Source organism: Octopus bimaculoides, chromosome 21, assembly GCF_001194135.2.
Source record: "Octopus bimaculoides isolate UCB-OBI-ISO-001 chromosome 21, ASM119413v2, whole genome shotgun sequence".
In the NCBI taxonomy this organism is placed as follows: Eukaryota; Metazoa; Mollusca; class Cephalopoda; order Octopoda; family Octopodidae; genus Octopus; species Octopus bimaculoides.
The window spans coordinates 8,078,109-8,089,290 of record NC_069001.1 but is presented as its reverse complement, the minus strand read 5'-3'; the positions used below and the strand labels follow the sequence as shown (position 1 = coordinate 8,089,290).

The 11,182-nt window shown below is 35.1% G+C and overlaps 2 protein-coding genes across 5 annotated transcripts in view; one reads left to right on the top strand and one right to left on the bottom strand.

The window, feature by feature from the left end:
* The window catches only part of LOC106876932 (zinc finger protein 91), a 35,864-nt gene that overhangs the window by 19,514 nt on the left and 5,168 nt on the right, over positions 1-11,182 (top strand). The window contains exon 4 of the mRNA XM_052975294.1: positions 8,185-9,081. Coding sequence (XP_052831254.1) covers positions 8,185-9,081 — 897 coding nt within the window. The remainder of the gene's footprint in view (positions 1-8,184; positions 9,082-11,182) is intronic.
* Positions 917-11,182, bottom strand: part of LOC106876936 (zinc finger protein ZFP2) — a 22,977-nt gene continuing 12,711 nt past the window's right edge. The window contains exons 1-3 of one of the 4 annotated variants that reach the window (XM_014925693.2): positions 4,900-5,985; positions 4,699-4,776; positions 917-3,939 (exon numbers count right to left, since the gene is read on the bottom strand). In XM_014925693.2, coding sequence (XP_014781179.1) covers positions 2,442-3,557 — 1,116 coding nt within the window. In that variant the 5' untranslated portion in view covers positions 3,558-3,939; positions 4,699-4,776; positions 4,900-5,985 and the 3' untranslated portion in view covers positions 917-2,441. Of the gene's footprint in view, positions 3,940-4,698; positions 4,777-4,899; positions 5,986-11,182 lie in introns of those variants that run through there. The other 3 variants (XM_052975374.1, XM_014925691.2, XM_014925692.2) reach the window with 3 other exon arrangements.

Below are 11,182 nucleotides of genomic sequence, written 5' to 3'. Positions count from 1 at the left end.
TAAGGGAGATGATTGAATTAGGCTGTTATGAACTTATAGAAGGCTGCTCTCTAGGTCTCTATCCAGTGATTTATTGTATGCTGGAGCTATGTTGCAAGTGGAAGATCAAAGAGACATAAAACGTAATAGTGAGGTGACAAAAAGTGAGTTATTAATGTACAGGAGGAGTGTTAGTAACCTTATGGATTGAGTCTGAAAGAAAATGTAACCAGGAATGTAATAAAAATTTCACTTTATGGCCGATAGTGTGGGATTGAAAATCATTACCTGGTGCACGGGAGCTAGTCAGTGGCCCTGGCAACGATCCTGCTCAGATGGTGCTCTTAGCGCTCCACTAGTACAGATGCCAGTCATGCGGTGCTGTCGTCGAATTTTATTTTGATTTCATTTGTCTCAACAGGTCTTCACAAGCAGAGTTTAGTGTCCAATGAAGGAAAGGTATGCATATGTGGGCTGGTTACACCACTGGCATAGGCCACAGGTTATGGTCTCACTTGGCTTGCTGAGTCTTCTCAAGCACAGCATATTTCCAAAGGTCTCGGTCACTAGTCATTGCCTCGGTGAGGCCTAATGTTCAAAAGTGGTGCTTCACCACCTCATGCCAGGTCTTCCTGGGTCTACCTCTTCATAAAAATGAATATTCTTAACAGTTCCCAAATGATCTCCATGCTAATCTACCATTCCTTGAATAACAATAATAATGGCTTCAAATTTTGGTAGTAACTTCGGGGGAGGGTTACAGTTGATTACATCGACCTAGTGCTCAATTGATACTTATTTTACTAACCCTGAAAGGATGAAAGACAAAGTCAACCCAATGGCTTTTGAATCAGAAGAAGCATTTTGTCTGGCGCAGTAACTATTCTGTAAGCTGGCTGCTTTTGTATGATGATAATAATAATAATAATGAAGACAGTTGTACAAAATAAAATAATGATTAAAGATTAAATCAGCTTTATTTAGATTTCAGGTTGTAAAGAATATTCACAAAGTGCAATAACGTCAGAACTCAAAATTTTGGGTTTCACAGATGTGAATGAATAAACGTGGTGATATCTTGCATAATAAACATATCCAACCCATCCCATCATGCAGAATGGACATTAAAATAATGATGAGTATGATTAGCAGATCATACCATCAACTTTACACTTTCATTAAGTTTGTTATAGTCATCTTCATCATCATCTAAGGTCCATTTTCCATGTAGGCGTGGGTTGGATGGCTGAACAGGAACTGGCAAAGCCAGGGGCTGCATCAGGTTCCATAGCCTGTTTTAGCTCGGTTTCTACAACTGGATGCCCTTCTTAATGCCAACCACTCTACAGAGAGTACTGGGTGCTTTTTACATGGCACCATGCTTGAAAATGAATATCCCGCTTAATCATAAAGTTGACAGAATTACTATATCAATAAAAGATTTGATATTATATACACCCTACAAAAGACATACTTATTTCCTCCACAGAATATATTCATTTTATGTCTCTTTTTCTAAGCTTGCATGGATCACATAAATATGCTGAGGCATTGTTTTACAGCTAGATGCCCTTTCTGTTGCTTAGGGATCACTCACCCCAACTTTGAAGTGCCAAAGGAGCAGATGATTTGTTGACAAGGGAACTTTCAACAGAAACACTGCAGCTATGTCAGTTTCCATATAATAACATGGAGATGTCTATATATATATACAGGGTGTCCACAATGTCTGGGTACATGGAGTAAATAAAATCATAACATAACCAATTAAATATAAGAAATAATTTCTTAAAGTGTGTTAATCCCCATGTACCCAGACTTTGTGGACACCCTGTATATATATATATATATATATGTGTGTGTGTGTGATGGTTTTCTTTCAGTTTCCATCTACCAAATTCATTCATAAAACTTTGGGTGGCCTGAGGTTATAGCAAATGACCAAGGTGCTGTGCAGTGAGACTGAACCCAAAACCATGTGGTTGGGAATTGAACTTCTTAACCACACAACCGTACCTGTGACTATACATACTACACATGAAAGAATATAAATAGCATTCAGAATATGTTACCCTCCATACACCCAATTACAATGTTTTGAAAATCATTTTTTTATTCTTTGCGGATTTATTTGCAGCATTAAGTATAGTGATGTTGTGGCAGCATCCCACTCATTAACACACAATATCAAATAAAACAATAGTGTCTTCTGGAAAGTATTAAGAATGATTGATTTTAACTAAGATGTTATAATTTGATTTCACAAACTATATATATACATATATAAATATATATGTAGTTATGTGCTTGTTATTATATCTTCTCCTTATGTGGACATATTTATTGTCATATAAGATATTTCTTTCATAAGACAACTTCTGACATTGTGACATTATGCTTCTGCATAAATAGGTACATGTATTGTAAAGTAGCTTTCTTTATAGAATGATACAATGCAAATATCATTTATATCGCTTTTCCCCTGTATGAATATACATGTGTCGAGTTAAGCTGCCTCTCAGAGAGAAAGATTTACCACAGATATCACAATAATATGGCTTCTCTCCTGTATGAATGCGTTTGTGTCTTGTTAAGTCACCATTTTGAGAAAATGATTTACCACAAGTATCACAGTGATGTGGTTTATTTCCTGCATGAATATAATTGTGAATAGTTAATTTACTTCTTTGAGAAAATGACTTACCACAAATGTTACAGTGATGTGGTTTATCTCCTGTATGAATATGTTTGTGATTAGTCAAGGTACTTCTTACAGAAAATGATTTGCCACAGATATCACAGTGATAAGGTTTTTCTCCTGTATGAACACGTTTGTGTGTAGTTAAGACTCTTCTTTCAGAGAAGGAATTACCACAAATATCACAGTGATAAGGCTTATCACCTGAGTGAATACGTTTGTGAATAGTTAAGATACCACTTTGAGAGAATGATTTGCCACAAATATCACAGGGATATGGTTTCTCTCCTGTATGGACATGTTTATGGTTAGTTAAGGTAACTATCTGAGAGAACGACTTGCCACATATATCACAGTGATATGGTTTCTCTCCAGTATGAATGCGTTCATGGTTAATTAAGTTACTACTTACTGAGAATGCTTTACCACAGCTCTCACAGTGATATGGCTTCTCTCCTGTATGAATACGATTGTGTGTAGTTAAAGTACTTCGTTTAGAGAATGATATACCACAGATATCACAGTGATATGGCTTCTCTCCTGTATGAATGCGTTTGTGGTTAGTTAACTGAATTACTTGAGAGAATGATCTACCACAGGTATCACAAGGATATGGCTTCTCTCCTGTATGAATGCGTTTGTGAGTAGTTAAGGTACTTCCATGAGAGAATGATTTTCCACAGATATCACAGTGATATGGTTTCTCTCCTGTATGAGTACGTTTGTGAGTAGCAAGATTACCTTTTTGAGAGAATGACTTTTTACAGATATCACAACGGTACAACACCTTTCCTATATCCTTCAGCATCTCATCAGGAAAATCAATCTTTTTAGATATTTTTTTACGTTTAGCCTGCATCTTAGATAATTTATTTTCCATAATTTTTACTCGTTTTACCACATCACAGAAATATTTCTCTCCTCTTTTTTTTATTATATTTTATTCCTAACAAGTATTTCTACTGATTTATTTCTAACAACTTTGTCTTTATCAATATCTGAAGATGCCATATACTCTTCTGTGAATGTGTCCAAGTTTAATTCAAATGCAAAAACTCTCTCATGCACAATTCAGACAGTGAAGTAGACAAATGTTCCTATAATCTCATACAGACGATATATTTCATGGTAATTCTGCCATAGATTTATATAGTTACACTTTGTGTGTATAACATCTTCCTTCAGTTTTTAAAAGATGGTAAATACAATCGATGCATTTGAAGTAAAAACAAAATCTTTTATGCCAATGCCATCAGATATTTCTGAAATAAAAGAGAAAAGCAAAGATGATAGAAAATATTTAAAAATAAAGATTCAACAGAAGTATTTTAGTGAGTTTTTATACAGATACACTGTACAAATAAACATCTTAACGATTGAACTACTTTTTAATTAGCTATTAAAACTATGTCATGAGATTTAAAAATCTATATATGTACAGTTTACAAATATATTTCTACATTGTGTAACATTATATAAGCTAAAGCAGTGCTGGAAACACATAGTAACTTGCAATGACTGTCCAAAAAACAAACATAATGAAGTCCACTTTGAAGAGTTTAGTTGAATAAATCGACCCCAGTACTTTTTAAAGTTTTATTCTATCTTTTGCTGAAATGCTTGATTATGGAGACATAAAACCAAATCAACACTAGTTGTCAAGTAGTAGTGCGGGGTAAAACACAGCACAAAGATACACACACAACAGGTTTCTTCTCGTTTCCATCTGCCAAATCTACTCACAAGGCTTTGGTTGACCCAAAATTAGAAGACAATATTACAATATAGTAACGAAGGCATTAAAACTCATTCATGATAGGATGTATGCACTGCTTGTAGTTAATTCGAAAGATCGGTATTTAGTGACATGCCTTCGGAGGTCTTTAGCTTTTATACTTCTGTGTTTAATCCAGTACTGAGTACATTTAATTCGCTCATCGGTTCCCTAAAATTATGCGGCAAATTATTTCAAATACTCAAATGAAATTCAAATTTACATAGAAAAAAAAAATTGAATTTACTTTATATTGCACACAACAGCCGACTCTACGTTTTCAAGAATAACAGATTAATATTTGACTTGAAAGTCCATCCTGTACCTGTCAGGACGAAAAGAAAAAAATTTTCATCGATACTTCCACTTCAAATTTCTGTATCTTTGAAAGGATCATTGTTATTTACACAAATTATAACAACTTTAAAGCTAATCTTTATAAACTTACCGTTTTGAGAAGTAAACAGAGAAGCGTTAAATAGTGTGACTTCTTTAAAAACTATGAAATAGATGTTGTTGTTACTAAGGTTTTCAGTTGCTTTCATCAAATTCCTTCAACGATGTCAATGATCATATAATTCCTTCGTCTGCAGCAGTAAATTCGTATTATGTCACAGTAAAGCTAACATTGTATGTTTATCCGCAGTTTCGATGCAAAATATATGACCCCCGTTTTAAGTACAGAAGACTGGTCTTGTATCTTTTACTTCTGCGTCATTTGATTGCGGCCGTGTTAGGACATTGCTTTCAAGGATTTAGTCGAAGAAATAGGTTCCACTACCCATATTTCTTAACCTGGCACTTATTGTATCGGTTAATTGAGGATGTAAACAAACACCGGTTGCCAAGCGCTGGCAGGTAACTAACAGGAACATACACACACATACACACGACATTTCTTTCAGCTTCTGTCTACCAAATCCACTTACAAGCTTCGGTCGGTCTAAGGCTATAGTAGATGACACTTGCCCAAGGTGTCACGCGGTGGGACTGAACCCGAAACCAATCGATTGGGAAATAAGAATTCCGAATTAAAAGAAATCATATTTGAGAGAAATTTCTTTCTATAAAATAACAAGGGGGGCAATTTTTAGCGACTCTCAAAAATAGGGCATATAATGATCAGAAATTAAGAGCTAATCCCTCGAAATACATAAAAGAAAGAAGCATGCACGCTCGCTCAATTATACTTCTTATCAGGACACTACTATTCCCTTCAGATTTTCTTTAATATTAGAAGAAAGTTAATAATATCCATTCTCTATACGTTTTTACTTAACCTCTTCTACGTTGTTGCTGTAGATCTAATCGTTTTATTGAAACACCCAATAGAAATCCAATAATTCAACTTTCATCGTGCCTTTATTTGGGAAATATTTTTTAAAAAATTAATACGGAAAACTTATTAGGGAAAGATGAGGAATCTAGACTTTCTCACATACAGTAAAATGAGAGTTAGTTCCCCTGACAGCGTATTGTGCATCTTTACCAGCATCATGTATTCACCTACACATCTGTCTGTCTCTCTCTCTCTGTATATATATATACGTATATATATATAATATAAGTTTGGGAATACATCATAATTGATAATGCAGCTCTATACCCTTTCAGAGAACCTCTTCAGCATTGGTGTACCTCTTATCACATGACCTAAGCTGACCAATGAAAATCCAATATTTCTACTTCCGCTACATCTTTAATCCAGAAATAAACTAAGGTAAACATTTTCTCTCAGTGTTAAACCCTAAATCCATTGAGTACTAATCATTCATTCCTTAGAACTAGGTCATATTCTGCACAGTGTCTATCTACCAAATTTCACTCGCAAGGTATATTTCTCTTCAACGCTTTACCATTATGTGTCGCAACTGTAATCGCATGTAAAATAAGCTACAATAATTTTTAACTATTGGAAATATAGTAAAAGGTGGATAGATAGAAATCAAAACACCTTTCTCCGAATTCAACAATCATTACTGGAGAAAGAATTATACAAAATTATTTTTGTTATTGTCGATCGTCCTTCCTTTCATTAGTATAATATTTGTTTTTGTTTGGTATGTTGTAAAATTCTTGGCACCTCTGAAAGCAATGTGAATTTGGTCGTGGGTCAACTGAGTAAAGAATCACCCGAGGCTTAGACAGCAACTGAGCACAAGTGAATTACGTTTCTGATGATAAAGATTATGTAATCTACGACACTGCAGTTTCATAAAGGCGAGTGGTTAGAGTGTGGTTTCGATTCCTAGACCGGGCGGTGCGTTGTGTTCTTGAGCAAAAGAAAACACTTCATTACATGTTCTACGATCACTTCGACATCTGACGTATGGCTCACCGTGCACCTGTACAATGTCAATTGGATAGAGTGATCTTTTGTGCAATACAAACATGTAATCACTACAGACAAATCTGTGCAAGTTGTTTAACTAAGGACAGAACAGTTCACACTTAGTTTAACATATAAACTAACCACACAAAATAATAATAATAAAATGCTAACATTTCAAATGCTTTTTAATCCCATATCACATCAATAACAGTGCTGCCGATTTGGCATTTTTAATGCTAGTTGTTCAGGTTTAATTGCCACATTTGGTAAATCATAACCGAAAGTATGGAGACTGTTGGCATCGAACAAAGAGAAGTGACTGATGAAGCTTCCATGCCGGCATCCTTTTCTGGTTACCCTCATTATGTAGTGCAGTTTTTCGGCAAACCGTTTAGGTACTTGAGGTTGTGAACTTTCAGTTTGTTTGCTTAAGCATTAGCGATAAAAGTAAAGAATCAAAAATATATCACCAAGAAAGCTTTGAAGTCCTTGCTGATTCCTTTAAAGCACACGCCAAATTTTCAAGATGTGACATATTCCATTGCCAAACGTCTGTGACCATTTCTATTGTTGAATGAGAGCCACTTTTATGCCAGCAGAGCTAGGGAGATCAAAACGTTTTGATCTTGGATAGGACTAGACTAAATCAACATACCATGAGACCACACCAATACCAGTTGTCAAGTGGTGGTGGAGAACAAACACAGGCACACACGCATGCATGCACACATACACACACAGAGGCTTCTTTCAGTTTCTGTCTACCAAATCCACTCACAAGGTTTTGGTCCAGCCTGATGCTATAGTAGAAGACATTTGTCAAAGGTTCCATGCAGTGGGACTGAACCTGGAACCATTTTATTAGGAATAAAACTTCCTGCCACACATGTGAGATAAAAAATATCAGAATGCAGCTTGAGATGTTTTCAGGTTTTTTCATTGTATCTGTAGCCTGAATATACGAAGAGTTCACTCAAGATTCTATGATAGAATTTTAATCACTAATTAAAAAATAAATTCCAACTATTCACTCAAGGCCTTTATCTACAGTTTATCAAAATAGATGGTTGTAACATTTCCACTGTTAGCTCTTTACTTTTTAAATATATTCTGTATCTTATACTGTCTTTCTATTATTTCAGAATATCAGATGGCATTGGCATTAAAGAATTTTGCCCTTGAGATGTATCATCAATATTTATCACCCTTTAAAGACTGTAGGAAGATGTTATATTTCCTGTGAATTGAGATTTGTAACAACATTTCTGTACTCCACTATATGGAATGCGAACAAGATGGCTTTGGATTTTACTTAACCTGGACAAATTTATAAAAGACTTTCCAGCCACTTCAGAAATTAATAAAAATAAGAGTTGATGAAAAATTTTTCCATAGAAATATTTAAGAATAAAATATATATATTATGGTGATAAAAACAAAGTTATGGAAAATGAATTCTGTGAGAACACAATTAAATGTAAAACAGAGTCTAAAGTGGTTGATTTTTCTGATGATATACTGAAAGAGATAGGAAAGACATCTTATCATTGCAATACCTGTAAAAGGTCATTCTCTCATAAAGGTCACTTCACTATTCATAAACGCATTCATACAGGAGAAAAACCATTTAACTGTGATACCTGTGGTAAATCATTTGCTGTAAGTAGTACCTTAACTAGACACAAACGTATTCATACAGGAGAGAAACCGTATCACTGTGATATCTGTGGTAAATCGTTCTCTGTATCTTGTCACTTAAGTAATCATAAATATGTTCATACAAGAGAGAAACCATATCACTGTGATATCTGTGGTAAATCATTCTCTTTAAGGGGTCACTTAACTAGTCACAAATATAGTCATACAGGAGAGAGATCATATCACTGTGATATCTGTGGTAAATCATTCTCGCTAAAAGGTCATTTAACTTCTCATAAACGCATTCATACAGGAGAGAAGCCATTCCACTGTGATATCTGCAGTAAATCATTCTCTGAACGAAGTACATTAACTAACCACAGACGCATTCATACAGGTGAAAAGCCTTATTGCTGTGTTATCTGTGGTAAATCATTCTCTCATGGACGTACATTAACTAACCATGAACACATTCATACAGGAGGCAAACCATATCATTGTGATATCTGTGGTAATTCATTCTCTCAAACTGGTAATTTAACTAGACATAAACGCATTCATACAGGAGAGAAACCATATTGCTGTGATATCTGTGGTAAGTCCTTCTCTGTAATAAATCATTTAACTAGACACAAACGCATTCATACAACAGAGAAGACTGTAACACAACAACGTGTCAGGTAAACCTTTCAAAGATGTAGACATGCCTGTCGCTATACAATGGTGCACCTTCATATTTAGAAAATACAGTTCACAAAAATCATCCCACTATACAAATTAGTGCTCACCCAGAATATTCTGAAGCACCCACAAGCACCAAATCTGGCAACAGGACTGGATGTAGCTTAACTAGACACCAGTATATTCATACAGGAATGAAAAACAACAACTAATGTCTCTGATTGAACATTATCAAAAAATTACTTAACTATGCAAGTATTCAAACAAAAGAGTAAGCATATCAATATCAAAAATCATTCTATGAAAAAAGAAAGATATAGTCATCAATATATCGACTCTGAAAAGGAAAAGTACAGTTAATGAAACCTCCCGACTCTATATTTTATATAATCACTTTATGGGTGAGATAGTATGAAACACTAATGTTCTTAATAAAAAATATTCATTCAAAATATATATATATATACTAAAATATTTCCAGAAGGTAGAAAAGATAATTATTTATTTATTTAACATTGTACATAGCTGAGAAATATATACTCAAAAACCAGTGATGTCATAAATAATATACACCATAAAAAGAAATATTTCATATCCTGTGATATATATGTATATATTCCAGATCTTGAAAACATTTTTATCTATATCGTATATATATATTCTTTTATGAAGTTTATTTAAAGTATGTTGTATGGTTCAGCTTAATGTTAATTCAAGTGTTAATAAATACAAAGTTGGTTGTGAACATAAATCATTATCATTAGTGTTTGAATGTCCATTCTGCATCCTTGTATAGGTTTAACATTTCTGTCACAAGACAATACCACATTTTGTCAATCTTTTGTCATCTCAATTCTGAAGCTCAGAATCCTGTGTTCTGATCGCATACTATTTGTGAATATTACCATCTCCTTGTTTCAGTCATTGGAGGGTTCAATTCAGTGGTTCTCAACAGGGGTTCATGTGGTCCCTGGGGGTCCAAATAAGATTTTTGGGGTCCACACGACAAAACAGTAAATTGGGGATCCACCATAGTATTTCAAGGGCCCCTGAAAAAATTTTGCTTTTGATGTATGTTTTACAAGAAACAGCTTGGATTCTGTCTCTCACATTTTTACACAATTCGACTTACACAAGTTAATGAGTGAAAAATAAAATAGGGATTTTGAAAGAAGTTAGTTTTAAACAACAAATGGATATGGGGGTCCACCAGAATAAAATAGTAACCAAAGGGGTTCACATAAAATAGTAAATTAGGGATCCTCAATAGTATTTTAAGGGCCCCCTGAAACTTGGCTAACACCTTGACCAAAATCTTCAGCTCTGCATTGAGCAGAGTAATGGGCCTGAAATTCTGCAATATGTATCCCTTTGTTTGTGTCCTTTCTCAGCAGTGCCACCACCCCTCCACAGACAAAAGTGGGAATTCTCTCATTCTGCTGCCTTTTGTGGTAGATATCTGCTAAGAGGCCTCCAAATAAGTCTGGCATCGAAATATAAAGCTCAGGGCAGACCATCCAAATCCAGTGATCTGCCTCTCGTGCAGCCCTTCATCACCTCCTGTATTTCCATGGCTGTTATTGGCCTTTCACAGCATTCCGCCTCACTCACCAAGAATGGTGGAAAGCTGTCCAGGCAGATATCGAAGTCTGCTCTGTTATCTGTCCTACCACTCGTCCTGAACAGTCAAGCAAAGTGCTCCTAAAAGGACGCACAATTATAATAATCCTTTCTACTATAAGCAGAAGGCCTGAAATTTTGGGGGAGGAGTTAAGGTGATTACATCAACCCCAGTACTCAACTAGTATTTATTTTATTGTCCCTGAAAGGATAAAAAGGAAAGTCAACTTAGGCGGGGTTTGAACTCTGACAGTAGAGGCAGACAAAAAGCCACTACGCATTTTTTCCAGCACAGTAATAATTCTGCCTGCTCACTGCCTTCAATAATAGAAATAATAATAACTCTTTCTTGTATAGGCACAAGGCCCGAAATTTGTGGGGAGAAGATAGTCGATTACATCAACCCCCTGCCTTCCCAAGTATTTAACTGGTACTTATTTTATCAACCCCAAAAGGATGA